Source organism: Phragmites australis, chromosome 6, assembly GCF_958298935.1.
Source record: "Phragmites australis chromosome 6, lpPhrAust1.1, whole genome shotgun sequence".
Taxonomy (NCBI): domain Eukaryota; kingdom Viridiplantae; phylum Streptophyta; class Magnoliopsida; order Poales; family Poaceae; genus Phragmites; species Phragmites australis.
In genome coordinates, this window is record NC_084926.1 from 35,152,380 (window position 1) to 35,178,671 (window position 26,292).

The window sequence follows — 26,292 nt, forward strand, 5'->3', positions numbered from 1 at the left end:
TCAAAAGGGATTGCTTGTCTCTCACCTTTGTGATATTTCTGATCTCTATCATTCATCGTTGATCGCACTTACGTATACGCCAAATACTTGATCGATAAACACCGAAAGATGCAAATAAATCCATCTAAGAAAATCCACAGCAATGAACACAAAATATTTCTGCATGAAAATAAAGAACATGATTTTAGATGAATTTTGCAATAAGAATCGTGTTAATCGGAGTATGAGTGAAATGTATTTTTCTTGTGTAAAGTTACACTAACAAAGATTTTTAGAAGTTAATAATGTGAGATCAAAACATGTGCTAAAACAATAGACAAACTCATCTAACATGCTGGACAACATTTTTCTTATAAAGTACCCTATTTATACATATCATTAGAAATGGATTCACAGACTTTAGAAATTCCATGATTAAATGGTGAATTAAACAAGATTGATCACATTTAAATCATCACAAAACTTAATCTGAAATTTTCATGAAAACTTGCATTTTTATACTTTAGTTCTTGGCAAGATAAAGCTAATAAAAGTGGTTTCACATTTTTAGAATATTGCATTAATTAACTGTAATTTAAATAAGCTGAACCACATACAATTAATTAATTAATTGTCAGAAAGTATTGCATGAGTTCTATCATTTTTAACATGCGGAGAATGGCAAAATAAAACTAACAAACTTGGTTTCATATTTTTCGGAATCGTATTTATTTTACTACGAATTATACCTATTCCTAGTTATTTTGATCAAATGATGAATAGTACACAGAAGCTAGATGAACTGGGGGCAGCGGTTAGACCGTGGGGCTTGCCGGAGGCATCGCCGGCGATGGGAGATGGCGTGGTTCGGCTGGAGAATGGCACCACGTGTCGAGCACGTGAAGACGAACCAGTCCATGGGCTTCTCGTCCGAAGAGCCCGACCGGAGCACGGGCGGCGACGGGTAAGACGGCACGGTGGCGCTCGGTCCTCAGCGAGCACCGCGCCGACGACAGGCCGGGGCCAAGGGAGTGCGCACTTTACGTCCAGTGGATCACGGCGGAGCTCTCAATGGTGCACGTTGGCTTGGAGAAGCTATGGAGCAGCCGATCGTCGATGAAGTGCTTCGGTGGTGGCCATGGTGACCGGTGGAGACAAAAATGGCCATGGCGGCACGTGCAGCGGAGGAGGAAAGATCATGGCGGCGGCACGCATCAGTGGCGAGGAGGATGGTGATGGCGATTGGCTCAGAGAAACGTCGAGGCGCACCGCGTGCTGGACGCGGAGTGCACCGACGCAGGAGCGCCCGAGCGCAGGCTAAGGCACGGCGTGGCATGGAGCTCTTGCAGTGCTGCTGTGTTTGAGCTGGAGGGAGTGGGCTGCTGCTACTTAATCATCCTAGCACTTGCCTGCTTGCTTGCTTGTACTGTTCCTCTGGAACACAAATCTACACAGCGACAGTCCAACTGGTGGGCGGAAATGGTGATGACCAGAGCTGCGGAGATCGGCGCGACCAAGCAATCCACAGTTGATTCCCTGGACGCTGATGGCTGCGCGAAGCGATGTGGACCGCTGGCGCTGAGAAGAACGGTCGCAGTCTCGCCCAACGAGGCGAGCTCGCGAACTAGTGTGGTCGAGGGAGGCGAGGGAGAGGGAAGGAAGGGGATGGCCTACTCCACTTGGCTTTAAAGCCAGAGGAGGGAGGCAGGGTGCGGTGGCGTCACCACGCCGCACGCTCGGCGTGAGGCCAGCAGGAAGAACGACGAGAGTGCGGAGGTGCACGGGCACATAGAGGTGAGCGGACCCGAGCGACCGGATAAGGAGGAGTGGCAGTCGCACAGGGAGTGTCGCTGTGCGGGATGGCCGGCGTCCTTGGCTGACAGCGAGCACATGGAGCGGCATGGCGAGGAGGACGATGGTGGCCGAAGCTTCCCGTGCCATGCTGTGGCAGTTGGTTTAATTGAGTTGGGCCTAAGGAGAGGAAATGGGCCAATGAAGAGTGAACGTGGCCTGCAAAGTACGCATCTATTTTTAGCTAAGAAAACTTTGATTTTTGAAATCTATCCAGATGCGCTCTAAAAATTCTACCAAAAATTATCAAAATACTACAGACCATAAGGTATATCTGGTTAAATTTTTATAACTTCTGGCTAAGCTGATTTTTCTAAAAAATTCAAAACAAGATGCTATACATATAAAACATGATTTTTGATGCACAGAAAAACTCAAGAAAATAAAAGAAAGAGAATCTCATAAACACATTAACACTAAACAAATAAACCATCACAGATTGAACACACCAAATGAATTATTAAAGAATTCAATATATACTCTAAAATTTTAAAAAAACTTGATCTCTTGAAAATTAAACCTGTAGTCTTGCATTAACAACAATTAATTATCTCAAAAACTACAACCTAAGATTTTGAGATGTTACAATAGACATGCTAACAGGATGTTGGCATGATATTGTAGGAGTGTGTGCTTCTTCTCATGCCAAAGGATTTTTTTTGTCCGAAATAACTTTCCAGTTCGTATGAAATATTCATGTCTCGCAATTTCTACTAAATAACTCATTTCTATGGTACTGAATTTTTATTTCTTTTTTCAGTGTATGAGGGAGGATCAAGACAACAATGTATGTGGGTATACACATGCATGCATGAATTTATCGAAAACAATGTCGAAGTAAATGATGTTGAGGTGTGTAGTTACATACTAATATCTACTTTTCAGTTTCTATACGTGGTCACGGAATAATTTTTTCAATTTTTTAATGACAGCGTCCGAAGCTAAACACAATTCGAATACTACTATATGAAGTCATAGCCATTCAAGAACAGCTCACCAGGTTCTTCAATAATCAAATTCTCAATCCAAATGGCAAGTTTCTTGAACCAGCCGTTCGTTTTTCCTATCCTTCTTTAGACGCTGGTGGTTTAGGTAGTACCACAACTTCTTCGTGACAGTAAGAATATGAATGAAACTTGAATGCTATTAAATATTTATCATGCATCAAGAAGTTGAATGCTTACAAGTCTTCAATGTGTTAATGATTCAGAGCTGACGATCGACAATTTATAGTTACTTGAATGAATAACTCTAGGCAATTTATAGTTTCTAAAGAGTGCCATCAAAAGGCGTCTTTTAATTGAAGAGTGTACACTTTCAGGAAAACATATATACATACAGTTTTATAAATGGGGCTACAAAAAGGGAAAAATAGATCCTGTGCCTTAAAAAAACTCTTTATACGAATAGATGTTATTTCAAGAACATATGAACATAGTAGTATCATCAACCCCCACCATTTGGATGGTCTTTCAAGAATACATGAACAAAGTATCATCAACCCCCACCATTTCAGCTAATTGGTATGAAACTAAAGCATCGCTTAGGTGTTTAAGATCGAGGAGTTAATATTTTAACTCAGGTTTTGAAGTTCAATCCTATGCCTATAATTGTAGAGGTGTCATGGCATAACATAGATGCCGAATTAGGAGTAAGATTCCGAATAGACAGGAGATGTGAGGGTATAATTCGACTCACTAGGGATTAAATTCTGATGCCATAATTTACATATATACGAGTGCTTTCATCAAAATTATTTGTAGGCACATGATATGGACGAACTGCTGAGTGTGTAGAGTGTGGTATACATGTGTAGCAATGTGTGTGCGTATGCATCTTCTTTGTAATGAAAAAAATCAACTGTTCGGCCAAACTAATTTGAATATGATTATTGGTGGGCTTAGCCCACGTTTGGAACAAGGTTTGGGCTAGCCCGTTTCAATATCCTTTATAGGCCTGTTTATCGAACTGACCCACACGGTTTATGAATTTGTTTGGCCACCGAAATACGGTGACTGGTGAATTCTCTGAAATTCACGAATATCGGTACGGATCCGGTGAAATTTGGTATAAACCATATGAATTTTGTTAAATTTTTGATTTTTTTGAATTTTGAATTTGAATCGGATCGAAATGTGGTTGTATTTTGAATGCGGTGTGGACTGAATTCATCGAAAACCGTAAATTTCGAGCGGTTTTTAACAAATTTGTGAACCCTGCTGATACGTCGTCCCAAAAAACAAAAAAACACAAATGTAGCGGTCAAACATTTTCTTTCAACCGGGTTTCTCTCCCTTTCCCTTCGCGCCGTTCGGAGTTGAGCGTCCGTACGCCACGCCGCACGTGTCTTCAACCTGGAGACGGATTCGACCGGCGTCTCCCGGCGGAGTCCTGTCCGGTCCCGACTCCCGACGCTATATGTATACGAGCAAGGCACGAGACGAGAGCGTCGCCGCGTGCGTCTGTCTCGTCGGTTTGGCAACAACTTCGCGTCCGTACGCCCTCGCCCACCGGCCTGCCTGCCGGCGCCGATCGCGCGCATGGTCACTCCGGAGCACCGCGCGTGGCCGAGGCGCCGGCGCCGCGGGGAGAGGTGCGGTCGGCACCACCGCAGGGAGGCAGCCTCGGCCTTGGCCCCGCGAAGGGACGGTGAGGCGGTAAGAGACGCTAGGCCGCTGCTCCGGTCAGAGATCGGGGAGGTACGCGGCTCCCTCTCCAGGGCCAAGAACTTAGACCCCGTAGATGCAGTTGGGGTCCCTGACGGCGCCGGCGGCGTGGTGCCCACGTCGTTGTCATCTCCTCCGGCTCCCCGGGGCAATCGCGACGGTGTAGTCTTTGCTCCTGGAGCAGCACCAGCCAAAGGCAGTGCCGGCACGGCGCCCTCGTCCTCCCAGGTGGCTCCAGTTTGCATGAGCGGACTGTTCTTGGCATGCCAAGTCTCCGTCCCGCCGCCGCCGCCTTCATCTTCCCAGGCGGCTCCCCAAGCGCTGGTCTTCAAGGCTGCCGCTCGCCCGCCTAAGCCGGCGTCTACCCCATGCCCGAGGAGGATGAAGATGATCCCGGCCACACAGCGGCCGGCGAATGTGATCCCTGCAAATGCACCACCGCTCCCGCCCCTCGCGCCAGAACCGCAGGACGTGTTCGAGCGAGCAAAGCTTCTCAAGGAGCGGTTCGCCGACCTGATCTCCAAAAGCCAACAGGAGATTGACGACCGTTTCCGCGAGAAGCTCAAGAGCGGGCGGGCGGCCCCCATCACCGTGCCCGAGGTCATCGTCGATGAAGAGACCCTCCGCCGCAACGCAGCACTGAACGCCGAGAGGAAGAGGACCCGCAGGATGTTGCAGGTGCTGGAGAGGAATGCGAAGCGCATGAAACTCTTCATGCAGAGGGCGCGCCCGGAGCATCTGAGGGCGCTCGGCATCAACGACGCCATGGAGCGCGTCGTCAGCCCGGAGCGCCCCCGAGACGGGAACGGCGCCCCTCTCGTCTCGCCGATGCACCCTTGCACCCCGGTGGAGAAGCTTGGGCTCTTCCTGAAAGCAGAAAATGGTGGTGGCGGGAGAGATGACTAAGCATGCACGCAGGTGGCCTAAAAATGGATTCGATATCTGAATTTAAGAAGACGCACATTAGTATGTATTTCCGTGGGTTTCCCGCTATTCTTTATGTATGTCGGCATGGCATTAATTTTCCCATCCTAAATGTTGTACCGTCCACATTTGTTTTTGAATTCAACGATGCACTATATATGGAACTTGTTGAAACTAGAAATTTCTTTCAATATAGTATCTATTCGCATTCATTTTGCTCAGTTCGTCATGTGAATTCATTGTGTTGCATGTATTTGAATTCCACAATGCAATATATTTTTTGTTTTTATCTTGCAGTGTACAAATCGTGTGGATATCCAGATTTGATTGAATTGGTACGACATATAATCTCCAATTCGATCCATTTCCACATGAAGTTGCTGCTAAATGATCGGTCGTTGGGTCGATCTGTTTGCATCATGACACAAGTGCAAATATAGGTTATTGCCCTTCTTTAAAACTCTCTTTTTGATTGTTGTTCTCCTAAGAACAGCTGATGTTAATGTAAATCGTCACTTAAAGTAAGGGTAGCTTATGTTATAGTCTGGTCTACTTTCAACACGTATATGATACTATCCTTATAAAAAAAACATGTATATGATACTGCTGTTATTCGAGAATGATGTTGGTCAATTTGAGTACTGCAATTTCCCCATGGGTTTGACAAATCGACAAATCAGAGTGCACACAATTTCAGTATTACCAGATTAAACTAAAAATAGAACACCAAAAAATCTCTGTTCTGTTTAGATGTTTAGACTTTCCAAAACCTGATAAAATTGCTTTTGTAAATGAACTATATAAACTTCAAACCAGCAAGGTTGAAACGGCCCATCAAACCAGTGGAGTGACTTGGTGACACGCAACAGAACCGCATTGCTGTTCTCGTCAAGATAAACGTTTCATCCAACACAACGATAATTATACAGGAGCTGTCGGTTTATAGGAAGACAGCGTTAAGTTCACTATTAATACACATCGTTTTGTTCTACAAGAAGAGTGCAGACCGTGCAAGTGCAATACCTGAAGTTGCAATTTTTGTCAGCAGCACTTTTCATGCTATATGAAGCTACCGCCATGCGGATAACTCGGAATATCGATCATCAAGCCATCACAGTAGGACATATCCAGAAGATCTGATGCGTTCTCCACATGTATCTCCCGTGAGCATGGATCTGGGGTTTCTGATGAACAAACATCATTTGGCGTAATATCCTTGCATACATCTGATGGAGAGAGATTATCGGCGGCTGGACTCATTTGTTCCATTTTCGGTAGAGGCCTTTGAGATTTCTCTGCAGCAATGCACACCTTGAGCTCCACTGGGGTTGACAGAAAATCCAACTTCCTTCTAGCCCTTGCACGCTGCTTCGATTTCGCTATTATCCTTTCAGAGACTTTGGCTGAATGAGAATCAAGCCCTTTAGTATAGATGAAGTCGGAGCTTTCTCCTCCTTCACATTGTTCAGTGAGCTTTTGTTTAGATTTGGGGCTTGTTGGTAAGACAGGTGGCTTTAGATTTCTATAAGATGAACCTCCACTGTCCTGTGGAATATCTGACTGACTGCTCTCTGGAACTGATAAATCTTCATGCAGGTATGGAATTTGTTCGAGCAATCCTGAGGCCAAATAAGAATTCAGTTTTCCTTTCATAGGACCTCTCCAGTGTTCTTTGAGTGCATTATTTGTCCTGATTGTACACGATATAACAAATTGTGTCACACTCAAAGCATTTTCAAGAGGGTACAGACATACTGAATATTATAAAGGAAAGGTTGAAAAAGAACAGTAACTGACAAAATAGAGGGTCTTTTGGATGCAACAGAAACTGATGAAGAAGGGGGGGGGGGGGGGGCAGTGTTTGACAGTAGGGATCATCCAGTCATACCTCCCTGGGAAATGTTTGACCATTTTAAGCCACTGGTTTCCATAAATCTGATGAGCACGAATCAACCTCAGCTCCTCCTGTTCTGACCAAGCCTCTTTATTTATTGCTGGGTCAAGACTGTGTTTCCATCTAAATCGAAGGCCCATCAGTACACAAGTAAAAAATAATAATCATTTAGTAGCTAATGAAATTTGAATGCAGAGTGGCAATGTATACTGGACAATCTCACTAGACACTACTCCAACCCATAAAGGCTTCCAATTAATAACAGTATTTAATGAAATGAATAGTGTAAAAATCAAGACTCTGAAAGAATTTTGTAATCCAGAAAATTTTATGACCCGAACATACAAAAGATCTGCACCACCATGAGTGTTGAGAAGACTGTATTAGGTGCCAAACAAGCTGCTCTTTTTACAGTTGAAGCAGAGGCGTCATAGTTTCCGCTTAAAGGATGTGGACATAAGATGTCATTTTCCTGTTATGATTTCTATTATGTGAACATAAGATGCCATCTTCATTTTATGGTTTCTGTTACAAAAGTAGCATTACAAAGCAGAGAACCTTGACAACAAACAAGCATCTGATGTTGTTGCTTGAAAAAGAAATCTTCATTAGATCAAACTAATAGAGGACACAACTAGCAAGCGTATCAATGCAGAACTGCAGCAGGCTGTGTAACTTTAGAGTAGAACAGTGGTAGGACTTTAGAGTAGAACAGTGGTAGGCTGATAACGAGGCTTCTGCAAAATAAACAACACCGTGGTGGTAGCAGCAGATTGTGGTGGCAATGCAAGCTAAATATAGGCAATCAAATGATGAATATTAGAGCATGTAACTTGTAGAAGCTACTAATTCGGCATGAAATAAAGCAAAGATTGTCACGTCTAGAAGATAAAAAAATAACTGTACCGCGCAATAAACCAATAAGTAATTACCTTATTTGGCATTGCTGTGCATTTCGATCAGGTATAGCAGATGCAACAGTCTTCCAGTTTTTCGGCCCATGTTTGCTAACTATTTGAGTGAGCATTTCATCTTCCTGGAAGGAAAGTAAATTTCTTTCTCAGCAGACATGATAGAACAAATCCAAAATCAACATGAATAATAAAAATTGTAGTCTAAACTACTTTCCTCTGCTGACCATCTGCTTTTGGTCTTTTCTGGATCTTTTGAACTACTCTCCTTGAAGCAGTGGACATTTTTCTTGCGTGGTGGGCCCTCTGCTTGAAACCAATAAACATAATCTAAATACATAACCCCTTGCTTTCCATGAAGATGTGAATGTACTAAATAACGAAATTTAACCTTTAGGAGGACATGTGGGACATGTGGTAGCCTGGAAGTATAGATGAAAGTTGACCATGATGTGTGCATGTATGTAATGAGAACAGCGATATCATCATAATGATGCAAGAAGAGATCACATGCAAACTATTGTGCAACAAAGAACCCAACTGTATTTGAAATATGGTTTGAAATTGGCCCAAGTATAAGCATATGGCTGTTGAGCCCCATCTTGCTAGTTAAGGGCATGAACAGAGAATATAAAACTTGAGTAAATCACGTGCAACTTCGAGTAAACATTTTTTGCGTAAAGCAAGAATGAAAGTGAGATGACATGCATGCGTCATGCATGGTCTTTCCTCGGTAGGGGTATAGGGATTTTGAACCATGGACCATCAAACTAACTAATGATCAGTCAACAAGCTACTATCTAGTATGACAATTTTTGTAGAAAGCTGCAATCTGACAAGTCACAAATACTTGATGTTTTCGACAACGCCACGGTCTTGAAGTGTAGTTTTGACAATTTTTTTCAATTTGGATGTATTTACAAAAACACAATAAAGTTATGACTTATGATATTATGAGACTACTCTTAAGGAAAATATATACACATGGTTTTCATGTTTCCAATCTGAATACTTTGAAAGATATTGAGAGTCAATACCTTAAAAGTTTGACTAACACCATATTCAAAACGTCATGTATTTGTGACTGGAGTGAGTATCTTCCACTAGATAGATGCACCAAGTAGTAAAGTCAGCGTTGTATGCATAAGCAAGGATAGCTGTAGCATCTTCATTAAATGAATCTCCTATTTTAATCATCATATATGAAAATATCCCCACTAGTTGGACAAGCAAACAACTAATAACGAAGGTGCATTCTAACAACTACCTGTGTTTTCCGATTCCGTATCTTGCCAATGTTTGGCAGTTTCATGTGGTACATCACTCTGCATCCATAGTTAAAACTGACATAAGCACTGGGATATCATTCGATTACAAAATATACAAAATCACCAAAAATTAAACACTAACAAATAATTCAGTTGGGCCACAAAAATTAGTAACAAAAATCAAGATTTATATAAAATCTTGAATCAAGCTTTCTAATGAATCAAGTAAAAGCACAAAAAGGCAGCCATGCCATTGATGCTCTCTATAAAGTAAAAGATGCATGCACAATAAGCTTTTGACAAAGTAAAATTGCATGTTCTTCTCTTGTTATTTTTTTACAGTAATACAACAGTTTGTGCAGAAATTACTGTTGCCTTAAATACTGTATCCATGAGTTAACAAAGGCCCTCCTTGGCTGTTTGGTATACATAAATCAATATACAATTGATCAGTTACTTAAAACTGCATATTCATCCTACCGACAAAAAATGTGAAGTGCTGTTTTCTATGACTAAAAATGAGCATAAATTAATCATCTCCTATTTGCTGATGGCCCAAGGTAACACCAATTTTATCTGATGATATAGGCATTCGACAATTTGTCGTAGCAGTACATACCTTGATCTCCACTGGGGTTGACAGAGAGTCCAGTTTCTTTCTTGTTCTTGGACACCGTTGTGATTTGGCCTTTATGCTTTCAGAGACTTTGGCTGAATGAGTGAAATCAGAGCTTTGTCGCACTGATGTATCGGCGTTTTCACCTTGTTCTGTAAACTCTTGTTTAGATTTGGGGCTTGTTGGTAAAATTGATGAAAGTCGATTTCTATCAGATGAGCCTTCATTGTTCTTTGGAATATCTGACTGACTGCTCTGTGGAACTGATAGATTTTCAAGCAGGTCTGGAACTTGTTCGAGCAATCCTGACGCTAAATATGAATCCAGTTTTCTTTTCATAGAACCTCTCCAATGTTCTTTGAGTGCATGATTTGACCTGGTTGTACACAATGTCAACAATTTTAGTGCCACACTTGTAGCAGTTTGAAGAGGGTAGATGCATACTGAATAATGAAAACCAACAGACAACAGTAACTAAGAAAAAGAGAGGTGGGTTTCCTTTTTACATTGAGACAATCCAATCATACCTCCCTGGGAAATGTTTGACCATTTTACGCCACTTGTTTCCATAAATTTGATGTGCACGAATCAATCTTAGCTCCTCCTCTTGCGACCAAGCCTCTTTGTTTATTGCTGGGTCTAGAATATATTTCCACCTGTGTTAAAGGCCCATTAGCAAATAAGTGGAAAAAAATACTTAAGTAGCTAATGGATTTGAATGCTGATCGACAATGCTATACTTGACGTTCTCACTGGTCACTATTCCAACTCACAAAGGCTTCTAATCAATAACACTGATTAATGAAATTAATAGTGTAAAAAATGCTGTCTGGAAGAAATTTGTAATACAGAATTTTGTGCTGTGACCGTTACAGCCTTACCTACAAAAGCCCTGCTGCAGCATGAGCATTTAAAAGACCGTCTAAGGTGCCAAAACAACTTACTCTGTTTACAGTCACAACAGAGGCACCATATTTTTCACTTAAAGGATGTGGATCGAAGATGGCATATTCTTATTATGGTTTCTATTACAAAAGTTGATTTACAAACTACAAAGGAGCATGATTCCTAAGCTACAACTTTTGTGATTTATCACAAGCAACCATCTGGTTTTGTTACTTGGAATTGAAATCTTAATAAGATCAAACTAGGAGTGGCCACGGCATGCAATTATATCAACACGGTAGGCTATGCCAGCTTCAGCATAGAACAGTGGTAGGCTGACAATGAGGCTGCTGCAGAATAAACATAGCCATGGTGATCACAGCAGCTTGTGCTGGCAATGCAAGCTAAACGTAGGCAGCCCAATGATCAAAATAAGATGATATAGCATGTAGAATATACTAACTCGAGATAAAATGAAGTGAAGGTTATCACATCTAGAAAATTGAAAAATGGAACCAACTGTACGGTGCAATTAAGTAAATTACCTGGATAGGCATTGATGTGCATTTCGGTCAGGTATAGCACATGCAATAGTTTGCCAGTTTTTCATTCCATGTTTGTTTACCATTTGAGTGAGTACCTCATCTTCCTGGAAGGAAAATCAATTTCTTTCTCTTAGCAGTCAAGATGGAATAAACACAAAAAGCTTTACGAATAAAAAAAATTATAGTCTAAACAACTTTCCTCTGCTGACCATCTGCGTTTGGTCCTTTCAGGATTTTCGAAACTACTGCACTCCTTGAACAAGTGGGCATTCTTCTTGCGAGGTGGGCCCTCTGCTAACCAAAAACATGATCTAAATACATAATCCATCCACTTGAATTTAATGAAGATGTGAATGTAGCGAAGAACATCATTTCACCAATAGGTGCATGTATGTAACGGAAACAACTATATATTGATGCATGAAAGCATCAGCATGAAAACTATCATATGATGAAATACCTAACTGTATTTCAATACAGATTGGACTTAGGCCAAGTGTGGCTCATTTGTGTATCTTTGTAAGAATATGGTTGTTTAGGCCCCATCTTGATAGTGAAGGCCTAAAAATCAGTTTACTAAACACAGCCTTCATTACTCTTTTGCCGAAGAAAGTTGATGCAATGCAAGTCAAGGATTTTCGACCCATAAGTTTGATTCATAGCTTCGCAAAATTGATTGCTAAGATCATGGCCAATAGACTCGCGCCGAGGTTACCTCACATGTTATCTACCAACCAAAGTGCTTTTGTGAGGGGTCGGTGCATCTAGGATAATTTCCTCCTTGTCCAACAAACTGCCAAGAGTCTTCACAAGATGAAGGAACCCCATATCCTTCACAAAGGCATTTCTAAGGTGTTTGATTTGGTGTCTTGGCCTTTCTTGATTGAGGTCTTACGAAGGTTGGGTTTTGGTCGACGGTGGTGCAACCTTTTATGCCTTTGTTGAGCACCTCCTCTACTCGGGTTCTTGTAAATGGTGAGCCAGGCAAGGAAATCAAGCACCAACAAGAGTTACGGCAAGGGGATCCTCTCTCCCCTATGTTGTTTATTTTGGTGATGGATGTATTGAACTCTCTCATCACCCGAGCTTGTCAAGATCATATACTTCAGCCGCTTTCCATCCGCGGGTTACAACATCGGGTCTCCTTGTATGCGGACGATGTGGTGTTGTTCCTCTGGCCGGTAATGGATGATTTGGAGCTAATCAAGCTACTGCAGCTGTTCAGAGAGGCTTCGGGGCTTCAGACCAATATTTTTAAATACTCCGTGTCAACTATTCGATGCAAAGAAGAGGTACTGGCTGTTATACATGATCTTCTCCCTTGTGAGGTCAAAGACTTACCTCGCACCTATTTGGGGGCTTCCTTTAACAGTCAGAAAGCCTACCAAAGCAGAGCTGCAGCCCCTCGTTGACAAGGTGGCCAACTACTTTCCGGGTTGGAGAGCATCTTTGATGAATTGGTCGGGTAGACTAATTATGGTTCGAGCTATTCTCACCGCTGCTCCCATTTATCAAATGATTGCCATGGACCTCACTAAATGGGTAATCAAAGCGATTGACAAGATTCGAAGGTGGTTTTTGTGGAAGGGTCAAGAGAAGGCCAATGGTGGTAACTGTTTGGTATCATGGCAACGGGCGTCTAGGCCGATCCAATTTGGTGGGCTTGGAATACATATTCTCAACACCCTCGGTTGGGCACTTCGAATGAGATGGTTATGGTTTAAGAAGATAGAGTCTAATTGGCCATGGGCTGAACTGCAAGTACAAATTCACCAAAATGCGAGAGTTATGTTTGCTATGGCCACTGTGACCTTGGTTGGGGACGGGTCTAATACGTTATTTTGGATGGATTGATGGTTGCATGGAAAGACCGTTTCCGAGCTCGCCCTTCACCTCATAGCTCTGGTTCCACACCGCATCATCAACCAAAGAAGAATCGATCAGGCTATCGACAACTGTACATGGGTAGCTGACATTAGGGGAGTTCTCACTGTACAAGCCTTGGATGAATATCTTCAACTCTAGGAACTTGTGGAGGACGTTTTTCTCTAGTAAAGTACCCCGGATCAGCATGTTTGGAAGTTGTCCAGTTCTGGTACCTATTCTAGTAATTCAGCCTACCGTGCTTTTTTTGAAGGATCTATCAGATTTGCCCCGTGGAGGCGCATTTGGAAATCCTGGGCACCGTTACGATGCAAGTTCTTTCTTTGGCTTGCGGTGCTTAATCGTTGTTGGATTGCGGACAGGTTAGCCAAGCGCAGGTTACCTCACCCGCCATCCTGTCCTCTCTGTCTTCAAGACGAGGAAACAATTCAGCACTTGCTAGTCTCTTGTGTGGTGTCTCGGCAGGTGTGGTTCATTATCTTCCAAAAGCTTGGGTTGCAAGGATTGGAGCCACAGCAGGACATGGCGGTTCTCTCCAGCAAGTGGTACCGAACTATCCAACGTACTGACAATGATCAAAGGAAAGGGCTCAATACATTAATCATATTAGTGGCCTAGGAGATTTAGAAACATCGTAATAAGTGCGTTTTCAACATCACTCCGAGTGTGAGCGTGGTGATTCGGTTAGTGGAGGAAGTGGGAGCCTTTTGGTGTGCGGCCGGGGCTCGGAACCTACAAGGACTTTTCTAGGAGTAGTGTAGTATTGTTCTTTGTCGGTCATTGTTAATCTTGTTTCTTGGTGCGTCTGTTTTGTTTAGTCTGGTTGTGAGGTGTGTGTGTGGTGGGTGTGGTGTTTGTGTTTGTACCGCTTGGTACTCTTCTTCTTTAATATAATGACACGCAGTTCTTCTACGTGTTCGAGGAAAAAAAAAGGCCTCAAGGGCATGGAACAGAGTATATATAACATGAGGAAATCAAGTGTAACTTTTAGTTGAACTTTTCTTGAAGAAAGCAAGCATAAACTGTATGTGAGATGACATGCACGCGCCATGCTCACACTCGGAGTGCGCATGTTATATACACTCGGACCAAACATTCATCGTAGCTATAAGGTATAGGGAATTTGAACCATGGAGTGTCAAATGAACTATTGATCAATCAACAAGTTAATACCTTATATGAACTTTCCTTTTGTTGAAAGCAGCATTCTGACCTGCTACAAAGTATTTTCTACTGGATAGATACACCTAGTAGTGGAGTCATCCTTATATGCATAAGCAGGAATAATAGAACTGCTGAAGCATCTTCATTTTATGAACTTCCAACTAATTTTTAATCATCATCAATGGAAATACACCCTCTAGTTGGACAAGTGATCAACTAATAATGAAGGTGCATTCTAGCCAAGCAACATACACAATCTGTATTTCTAACAAAGCAACTTAGCAGAAGTACATAATGTGAAATGTAGCCACACCAGTAATTAGAATATTGCCAACTTCCATATTTTTTAAATGAATTTGTAACTGTCTATAAGCCAACTACCTGTCTTTTCTGATTCCGCATCTTGGCAATGTTTGGCAGTTTCATGTTGTATATCACTCTGCATACGTAGTTAAAAAAAGCTGACCTAAGCATTAAGATACCATTAAATTAACAAAAGTTACAGAACTACCAAAAAACTAACTAATCATTCGGTTGGATAACAAGCATTAGAATAACAGAATCAATATTTATAAAAAATCTTGAATCAACCTTTCTAATGAATCAAGCAAAATCAGAAACAGGCAGCAATGCCATTGATGATATATAAAAGTTAAGTTGTGCACAGTAAGCATTTGACAACAAGTTAAAATGCAAGTCTCACTGGTTACCTTTTTACAGTAACAAAACATTTGATCCAGAAACTAGTAAAGCCTTAATCACTGTATCCATGAGCTCATAAAGGGCCTTCTTGGTAGTTTGGTATCATAATAAAGTATAATCGATCAATCACCTAAAGCTGCATAGTCGTCCAAAAGGCAACAAAAAAAAGTGCGAAGTGATTTTTCTATAACTAAAAATGACCATAATTTAAACATCTCCTGTCTGATGATGGCCGAAGATTATCAATTTTAATACTTTGTTGTTTTGATGTAAACATGGCTGCTTTCAATTTTCAGCAAAGTTGTTCTGGAGTATCAAGTAACAACACCAAGTAAAAAGTTGTAAAATAGATGTGGCATTTTACCATATTTTTTACCATACACTATTTGGTAGCACTGGGAACACAAAACTCTTTGGACTATTCTATCTGGTAAATATGGAAACACAAAATTCTTTGGAGTATTCCATCTGGTAGCACTGGATCGATGTGCCATTACCATATCCTTGGCAACCCCATCAGACTTGCTTGAGCGATTTTTCAAACTGACAGCCCTCCTAAAAGATGAAGCGATAATCAAGTGAACATTTTGCAATCAGTCCTTTTATCAGTAAACTCATAACATCTATTCTCATGTTTTACTGGTCAGAAAGAAAAGCATATTAAAGCTAATAACCTAGAATATATTCCCGTGACAGAAACAACTAGAATGCAAAGAGAACTAGAATAGTGTGCTTTCACCTAAATGCCTAAATATACTCATTTTAAGACCCTGTTTTATAAACTTCTGCTTCAACTCAACACTGCAGGAAGCTGAAGTCACCCTTTTACTGAAGCACGTCCCCACCAGCTTCTCAAAGGATAAAGGATATATGCTTCTGGTGGAAACTAAGCTCCCCAAACGGAGCCTAAATGCTGCAGAAATGCAGAAATTCACAGCCACGCCGCACGGAGATAAGAGAACTCACCGCTGCCTTTGCATCCCATCTCCGCCCTGCTCCATGGCTGCACTCAGCGAAGAGATTCCGAATCCACCAGAGGCATCGGCTGAAGCTGCGATCAACAGATGGATAGAAATTAGAAAGGTGCATCACAGTTACCAAGGCACGGTGGTTGCAGTTGAACCCCAATTATTTTTGGGGGACAAAATGATAACAGTACTAGTCCATCGCGGCCACCAAATCGCTACAAATGATTCTCGTTGATTGCTCACAGAAGATCGAAGGAATCAATCCAGGTCCAGGTGGATCTGCATTCTCACCACCGGCAGTAGAGAGGAGAGCAGCAAGGAGTAGGAGCGAGGTGACTTGCTTCGGTGGAAGGGAGGCTTGGAGACGTGTTCGGCGGCGCGGCCAGGCGACGAGCGCTCGATCAGTGATGGCCGGAGCCGGTAGCAGGCTGCGACGACCGCGCCGCTGGCGAGATGCTCGACGCCGGCAAGGCGCCACTTGGGATGTGAAGCAGGAGGAGTACGCAGGACGATATGAGTGACAGCAGCGTGGCGGGCCTGTTTGCCATTCCAGTTCCCGGAGTGGAATCTGATATGTTAAACGGTAGTACGGAGTTTTTAATTTTTAGAGTGATTTTTTCAATAAATTAGATATTATGAGTTGAAAAAATTAACTCATAATAAAATTTACTATAAAAATCATTAAAGAAATATTTTCACCCATAAAATCACTATACCCAGAGAATTACTTCTCTAACAGAATTTAGATTATAAAAGTTATACCAAACAAACACCTTAGAGAGTTCGAGAAGCTTGTGCTCACACGTACTGCCCCGTAGCACGAGTAAGTGACACTCTGTGCTCTCGCTGATTGAAATGTCAATTTTTACTGACTGTGCTAGTTTTTGGACTAGTTGCTTGTGTGTGTTTTTCGTGCTAAAGGGAGGTGTTTGGTGGATGGCTATAATGTCGCACTTTTTATGGTAAGCATGCACTTTTTATGGTAAGTATTTGGTTTGCTACGATAATTTTAATATGTTGGTAGATTGAAGCCCTACTTAGAGCATCTCAAGAGAGTAGCTATTCCACATTCCACTAAGCTAAACTTCAAAACAAGCAAAAATCGATCTCAAGCGAAGCCTCCATCCTCCATGATATTTTAGCGAGCACACCATCCCGCTCCCCCAGCACACCAAATCCGACATGTCACTCCCCCCCCCCCCATGCCATTCTCAACTGTTGATCACCCTCGTGCACTCCCACGACCATTTGGACTCCGCAGCTCCGCCCCAATGCCGCTAGCCTCCGTGGCTCCCCTCCGCGGCTCTGCTCCAATCACCAACGCAGCCAGTCTCTATGGGTCATCTCTGAACTCCGATTTGGTATTCTGTCACCCCTCTCGTACCTTGCATGTTCTGTAGCTCTCTGTTCTTCCTCCCATTTATTTTCTTTAAGCATTGACCAGAGAACAAATCCAGCTGACTGTTATTAACCTCTTCCTCCTCTATCTATCTGTGTAGTGTTTTGAATGGTCAGATTTGGTGGGAACAAACAGAAGCTGAGATCTTAGCTGCGGGATCTGGCCTCTGATTCTGAAGGACTGAAAGAGCTGCCTTTTTGCCAGGTGAGATTGAGTATGGTTCGGTTTCTTGATGTATTTAGTTACTATTTGGAGATGGCCTTTTCCTTTCCTAGCTAAATCTTGCAGCATTTATGAAGGGATGGTTATCATTTGATTTGGTCTTGGTTTAGTGTATACTATATATTATTTTCATTATTGACAAAAGATAAAATCACGTGTACTCTATTCATTTTACAGTGTTTTCAGATCAGCTATAATATTTATGACTGGGATAGTTATCCTTCGTGATAAACCTATGTGAATCATACAATGAACATGTTGATAACAAGAATTGGCATCTATGATAATTAGGACATGAGTATGTGCTTGAATATTTAGGTTTTCGGTTCATTGTGTAATATTTTCCGGTTATATGGCTAGTTCAACATTCTCTGGTTAATTATGCACTATTTTTTAGTTTTGTACCTATTTGTTATTTTCTGGTTATGCAATATTTTTTGGTTAATTATGCAACATTTTCTAATTTTGTTACCAAATTGACTTTTTCCTGTTAATTATACAACATTTCTCGGTTAGTGATGTAACATTTTTCTATTTTTATAACACATTTTGGCTAATATTTGACACTTGACAGCAACATCGTAGTTTGCAAGGGCTTGTTGAATACAAGGTGCTTCAATGGATAGTTATGTATACTTGTTGAATGTGGGCATTGATGATGCAACTTAGGAGGACTTGCATATATAGATTCTCGAAATATAGCCGTTAAAAATATAGCTATTGAAAATATAGCTGTTGAAAATATAGCCATTACAAATATAACCATTATAAATATATAGTTAGTGACAAAATATTACTAAAATATAGAAAAATGGAATATGGAGGATGTGATATGGATAGTCTGTTGGAGTACAAAGAGATATGGAGTGAGAAACTTTTTTTAGACACTTTATTTGGAGATATGGATGATGCAATTTGGCTACTCTTCAGAAGACACTATTACCATAGATACATAATTTTTGCTAGTTTTTATCTAAGTTATGGTGAAAGATTTCTTAGCCACATAAACTGCGGCACACCACACTTTGGCATAAAAAATTAGCAAACCACGACTTGCAACCAAATAGTCCCCAGCTCTTCCTTCTTTTTGATGGCGAAAATTTCACTACAACTCTTTACTTATGCGTAGTACACTCGTGATTAGACTAAGACAGATGTTGGAAAACTACAGATGGCCCACTAAGCTATCGTTAAACTAAAAATTTAATAGACTTTATCATATAGCACTATAAATTTAACTAAGAAATTCTTATAAAACCAAACGCAAGAAACTTATTGCAATCAACAAATATAAAGGTCCTCTTATCTCGAGAAATAAACCGCTTGAGACACATTGGCCCGCAACTTACCATTATTTTATGTTGATGTGGATTCCAGTGAATGATTTGACCATGTCATAGCAAGAAGCAGTGTCTTGCGGACTCTCCCCTAGAGGAACTCCCCTAAATACTATAAAAATTATTTTTTTACACTTACTGTTTATTTTTACAAGCAGGTTATAGGAAAAATCGTCTGAGTATTCAGCCGTGAGATTATGGACCGCCTACGAAAACATGTTTTTACAGACGATTCCTTATGTGAACCGCCTGTAGAAATAGAGCTATTTCTACAGGCGGTTCACATAAGGAACCGCATGTGAAAACAGATATTTTCACAGGCGGTTCACATTACGAACTGTTCGTGGAAATATCCTATAAATAGTGCATGTCCATGGGGAGCTCGATTCAGACCGAGCTCACTGTTGTTCGAACAGTGTAGCTCAAGTGGCAGACGCGAATTTTGAAAACAAAGAGAGAAGGTTTTGTTTATGAATTCCTTGGAGGAGACATCTAAGTTAAGAGTATCTCATCCTTAGGTAGTATCTTTTTGAAGTATAGATTTAGATTTATGGTTTATTTAGGCTTTGAAAATGTTATAGAGTGCTCATGATTCTAGCCATTTAGATCCTTAAATTAGCTAAAATTTGTGAAAATGTTGATTTTATTGTGTAGATTCACATAATTCTAGCATTATATTTCAAAATTGTAGCTTCAATTTGATGTTTTTTAAGCCTCTCGGAGGTTTCAACATAAATGGGGATTTTTTTTATCTAGATCTAGATCTAAATGTAGAGGGAGGGAGAGTAATGAATTCATATTGTTTTGGGCCATAGATTTGCGCCAATGTAGATTCAATTACGTAGACATATTATAATCATAATATGCCCAATTTTTTCTATATTTTTTTTAAAAAATTGATCTTATTATTAATTAATTAATTTATGTATCTAATTCTGTGGTTGAAGTTAAAGATGGACATAGCATAAATGTACGATGCGCCAAGACATGGAGAAATATACGTTAAAGGACTTTCTGTTTTTATTGAAGCTGCCGAAAAGGACGCTTTGACTAAGAAGATAAAGGAAATATATTGTCCATATTCAGACTGCAAGAACTAGAAATTATGGATCAAATAAAACATAATCAAATCACACTTGATCTTGAGAGATTTTGTCGAGGATTACACATGCTGGTACAATCACGGCGAACAACGTACAAGAGAACCAAATGATGGCATCGCTGCTGATCAAGTGGATGGTGATGATGAGGGAGTCGAAGGCGACACTGATGTTATGGTGGATGATGATACCGATTTTGATCTGGAGGAAATGTTGCGCCACATAGAACTGCATGTTTTAAAGGATATGAGAGGTTTAGATAATTTCGAGGCGTTACAGAAGACATCGAAGGAACTTTTATATAAGGAATCGAAGGAATGTGATAAGGAGTTTACGGTGTTGCATTCGGTGCTTGAACTTCTAAGGTTTAAGGACAGCAATGGATGGTCTGATAAGAGTTTCTCGGATCTGTTGACCCTCTTGGCAAACATGCTTCTGAAGCCTAACTCCTTGCCCACCACCACTTATCAAGTGAAGAAGCTTATATGTCTGTTGTCATTGGATCTGCAAAAAATACACGCGTGTCCGAACCACTGTATCCTTTACCGTAAAGAGTATGAAGCCTTGGATAGATGCCCAGTGTGCAATGCGAGTCGGTAAAAGAGGAATGATGATTGTGAGGACGAAGATGCTTCTGCAAATGCGAAGAAGAAGAAGAAGAGTACTGCTGGTCGTGACAAAGAAGACACTTCTTTCGACGCGGAGAAGAAGAGAAAAAGTCATGTCATGGTGATGTGGTACCTGCCAGTGATCTCCCACTTGCAGCGTTTGTACTCAAACCCTAGAGACTCTGAACTGATGCGTTGGCATTTCGATAAGCGCAAGAAGGATGGAACTAAGCTTCGATACCCCGCTGATGCTAGCCAATGGAGAAAGTTCGATGCCATGTATCCAGATTTCGCTGAATAACCAAAGAATATAAGGTTCGCGTTGAGTACTGATGGAATGAATCCTTTCGGTGACATGAGCACCTTACATAGCACTTGGCCAATGGTCCTTACCATCTACAACCTTCCTATATGGCTATGCATAAAGCGTAAGTACCTTATGTTGTCCATTCTTGCCCAATGACCGAAACAACCTGGCAACGATATAGATGTGTTTCTGGAACCACCGATGAAAGATATGGCAAAACTATGGAACGATACGGTCCGGTGTAGGATAAGTTCCGACGACAGTACTTCACGCTGAAAGCTATGATTTTCGTTACCATCAGTGATTATCCCACCCTTTTTTCCCTATTAGGACAAGTTAAAGGGAAGCAATGATGTGTTGTGTGCTTGGATAAAACCGCGTCAGTGTACCTTCCATACTCATAGAAGGTAGTGTACATGTGACACTGACGATTCTTACTCAGAACTTATAGATACCGTAAGATGAAGAAACATTTTGACAACACAGTTGAGGAAAGTACTGGCCCAAAACCTCACAGCGGGGCACTAGTGTTTGAAATGATTAGGAGCATCAAGGTTATTTTTGGAAGCCACCGAAGGGTAAAAAGAGGAAGAAAAGTGAGATGTGGATGACCTTTGACTAGCGAGGTTCGATGGTGGTTGTTTGCCTAATTATCATCTTAGGAAGCTTTGTTCTGGGGGTTACACTTCTCCAACTCTGATACGTCTCGCGATGGGGATTGCCCGGTCTGCCCTGATTAGCATTGTTTCCTGATAGGGCTCGATGAGAGTTCTCGGTCTGGATGATGATCTCCTTTTTCAAGTCGATCGTCAAGTTCATTCAATCCTTACCGATTGGATTAGCCAAATCTATGGTCAAAGGGTGCATGAGGTCTCTTGTAGAAGAAGGATCATCTTAGCGGTTACAGATTTAAAACGGTCAGCCCTCTATTGATAGTCGAGAGATGGTAGGACTGGGGGTGGTATGCTCGTCTGGAGCTAACCATTGCCCGCAGTCGAAACCGTAGGACCCTATCTGTTTGTAGGATCATCCTCATGATTACCCAGATTGTTACCCTGGTCTCCGATAGCGAAAACTTCTTAGGGGTAACCTCCGTTGGAGGAGTGTCTAGATCCATCATGGATATTTCATCGGCTTGCTTCGGATTGGTGTCTTGACAATCCATGTTGTCAAAGGTTATGGGGGATAGATCATGACTTGTTGTGAATCAGACATTCACAATTTTCTTGGTAGTCGTGTGGCTCGAACTCAATGCCATAATCCTTAGCGCATTTATCCATAAATCCACTTACCTCATCGCTTGAATCGTCACCGGAGAGTTCATCGTCAAAATTCAATCGATCCATCGCCGATTCGTTGGGAGGAGAGTTAAAGTTGTTGTAGAACCTCTCATCCAAAAAACTGGTTCTCGGTGATGCTTTAGGCGATGCAGACGATATGTTGTGTTTAGACTCTTCAACAACTTTTGTCATGATCCCCACAGACGGCGCCAGCTATCGACGATTTGTGACTCGTCGATCTAACGAACTTGTTCAAGAATTGAAAGATGCTTTGAGTAGACGAATCACAAGGGAACACATGTTATTTATCTCCAAGGATGCTTTTATACAGGTTCGAGCCTCCAAGAGGATAACAACTCTACGTTATGTTTGTATTGTATTGATTTATCCTGTTACAAGGGGTATGTGGCTAGTCTAGACGAATCTAAACCTAATCAGCGACTTTCTTGCTCGGCTTCTGTTGGCTTGTATAGGCTTCTAATGATTTCGATGGGCTTGTCCGCAGGGCCCCTTAGCTCCGTATCTATACGAGGGTGTCGTATGTCCTCTGGAGTCCTCATTCATGTTCTTAGAGATAAACTTTCCTAAGTACAGGACATCTTGGGTCCTATGGGTGGTTTTCTTTCATCGAGAGATCCCTTTCCTGAAGATAAAAATATGCTCCGGGAGTTGAGAAAAACTCTGGGATGTCCGGATACGGTAACTATCTTAATTTTTTTACATGTCGTTTAGGGCATTGATATGGCCTCTAATGTACAAATTTGGCATTCACTTTTTCTATTTGTATGTTAGTAAAACATATTAATATATGATGATATGAAAATACTTTTGATGGCAAATCTAATTATAACACATGGACATGACAATTTCAAATACTTATGTGTAGATTAGATGTCAAAGTTGTAAACGGTTGACTGAAGGAAGTATATATGTTTTTTGTGATACCTGGTAAATCTCTAATTCTCCGATAAAATTCCTTGAATCAATATTCACGCTCGGTCAATCTTTTTTTTTGTGAAATTAATTTCAAGAAAATCTGTTTGAGAAAACAAGTGCGGAAGGGCTAGCTGTGGATATGTTGCTCCTAGTCGATCAGAGCCTCCCTGAGTGGCTCTAATGTTTCCAAATCAGGCTATGTTGAGTGTGCGTTTGGCAGTTTCCAGATTATATGTTTTCTGATTCTGATTCCATTTCTCCGTAGAATTTTTTTTCTGATGAATTAGAATCATTTATAAAACCGTTTGGCTATCGGTTTAGATTGTGCTTTCTGAAAAAGAGAATGGTGATTGAATTTACCAATATGCCCTTTGAAAAATATCACTTGCACTTGTATTTTCCTAATGTATTGCTCAATAATATATGAAATGGAAACAGAATAATAAACATCCATTAATAATTAGTCAGACTCATTGCAGCTTCAAATCTGATGTGCGGTGGAACTTTTTCTAATGTGCTGTGGGGTTTTTGGGCCACTGGCACAATCGTGTAATTATTGAGCAAGTACAGGGGAGGTTGGAAAGAGAGGAATGGATCCTTGTGAGAAACCATTTGCCACCGATTTCGGATTCAAAATGCTCGCCGGCCACATCGTTTGGCTGGGATTCTCTTACTTTTTATGATAAACGAAATATAGAATCCCTGCCAAACGGGACATCATCAATGTGTACATGTGATGGTGCTTAGAGTATCTTGTCTTGTAATGTGTACTTGAGGATTGACGGTTCTTTTTGTTTAAGAAATATAAAAACCCTTAGGATTTAAAGTGATTGAATAAATACACGCTTAAGAAAAATGTCAGCACTGGAATTTTTCAGGTCAAATTTAAGAATGTTGAAAAGATCCGAGGGCCGGGGAACCGTATATATTAGTTTTTATGAAGTGAAATTGTCATAAGACGACCAAGCTTGATGTTGGCGTCAGTTATGCACCACATTTAACATTTATTTGAGTGGCTATTTTATTGATATCTAATCGTTTGTGCTACTTGGCGACTAATATTATTGTACATATATTGTGTAATGTGCATAGTTTTGATGTATCACAGGAAATAATGTCATTTCTAATTAAAAACATAATTTAAGTATTTATTGTATCTCGCACTGCTGCTCCTTCTCATCTCGGGCTGATTCTCTTCTCCTCGCGCTGCTTCTCCTCTCCTCTCCACGTATTACGCTGTTGCTTCTCCTCTCCTCTTCTCCTTTTTCGCTTCTGCTCTCCTCTCGCGCTTCTGCTCTTCTCTCGTGCTGCAACTGCCCTCATTTTGTAGTGCAGAGTGGAGGGACAAAAAGTGACACGATTTGACCGATTTGACGAGCGCCGAAAGCACGAACAAACACCATGTGGGCAGCCGAAAGCATCCCGATCGTATTCGGCACCTGCATTGTTGCTCATATTCAGCACATCAGGTGCCGAATACGGGTGAGCACCATGTGGGCTAGTCTTTTTTCGATGTTTCAGATCTGAAATCGGATTTTGAGTGTCGAATACAGGTGCTAGATTTACAAATACGCCGGTATATTATTTATTTTTCTATTTTTACCAAGATCAGGTCCATGGTAGTTGTCACCAATCTGTTGAAACAGGAAACAAACCTATTAAAGTAGCTCAAACCAAGTGGATCAAATAGGAAACTTAGCCTACTATGTTGTGCTTGGGATGAATGAGGCTCGTCATGAGTTCCTGACCTCTCTGACGTGTTTACAGACATGTTGAGACAAGGACAGCTTAAACAAAGTTAAGGGCAATGGACTTGACAACCAAGACTGATCTCACAACTGAGGATAGCTATACCTATTCACATATGAAGCATTAAGGAAATTTCAGTTACTACGCAGCAAGTATTTAGAGCCAAATATATAAAAAACAACCACCATGTATCAAAAACATTTACAAATTATTTAGAACAAAATGCAGCAAGCTCATATAGGAAAACAATCTAGCAAAGAAGACTAATGGAAGCAGAGTACAAAAGAATTGCCAACAAAGTTATAAGAATGGTTGCCAATGTGATCACTTAAAAGAATGGTTGTAGAGAGCTAGAGTGCTAGAGACTTCAGCTCATTTCTGCTTTTGACTATAATGAAAATCAATTTGCATAGTGACGTCTAGACACTGCTCATGGAGGACTACTTACATAAGTTAAATTATTATTCCTGTATGGCTCAATGTGTGCTTCAGTACTCCATTTTTCAAGAGTATATCAATCTTGATTCTTGAAGAAAAATAAATAAAATTACTTGCACAAAATCTGTATAACCCGCTACCATTGTGAAGATACGAAATCAAAACTAATTCCTGCTTCTGCTAGGTAATGTAACCAATGTTTCTCTTCGAGATTTTTTCCGTACCTCGAAAGTTACAAGTGTCCACAGAGCTAAAATCAGAAGAGAACCCATGATCGATCGCCTTAGAACTGAACTATGTTCATCAATATTCCTTTGCGTAACTAATTAGCTGAAGCGAAGATCAGGAACATATATGAAAATGTGAAGAGCTGTGTAGATTGTTAATTCAACTGATGTTCTGTTAATTCTAGTATATTACCGCTTGAATCCATGAAAGAGAGAGAAAGGGGGACGGAATGCATTTACCTGTCATCAAATTGCATCACAAATTCTTTTATCTAAATTGTTCCAGTGAAACACGTATTCAGTGGCAAATAGTTATGGAGCCCATGAAAGCGGTGTCATTTTTTATAAAGTCCAACATAAATAAATGGTGGTGTTTTAAAAAAAAGATACACAAAAAGACGTGGCAAAAAATATTTTTCACCACACCCGACA

At 41.0% G+C, this 26,292-nt stretch overlaps 1 protein-coding gene across 10 annotated transcripts; it reads right to left on the minus strand.

Annotated features, from left to right (window-relative positions):
* Positions 1-6,296: 6,296 nt before the first annotated feature.
* Positions 6,297-16,805, minus strand: LOC133922301 (uncharacterized). Of its 10 annotated transcripts, XM_062367573.1 has the most exons (14): positions 16,549-16,741; positions 16,256-16,340; positions 15,787-15,844; positions 14,969-15,026; positions 11,735-11,833; positions 11,540-11,639; positions 10,637-10,765; positions 10,256-10,485; positions 10,113-10,204; positions 9,493-9,550; positions 8,439-8,531; positions 8,247-8,346; positions 7,309-7,437; positions 6,297-7,110 (listed from the first exon to the last, which is right to left on the minus strand). In XM_062367573.1, the coding sequence occupies exons 2-14, from the start codon at positions 16,288-16,290 to the stop codon at positions 6,480-6,482; spliced, it is 1,812 nt and encodes a 603-aa protein (XP_062223557.1). In that variant the 5' UTR covers positions 16,291-16,340; positions 16,549-16,741; the 3' UTR covers positions 6,297-6,479. The 10 variants fall into 10 exon arrangements, with proteins under 10 accessions (XP_062223557.1, XP_062223564.1, XP_062223556.1 ...); XM_062367580.1 differs by having other exon boundaries at positions 10,113-10,485; positions 16,549-16,805; XM_062367572.1 differs by having other exon boundaries at positions 10,113-10,485; positions 11,735-11,830.
* Positions 16,806-26,292: the final 9,487 nt, after the last annotated feature.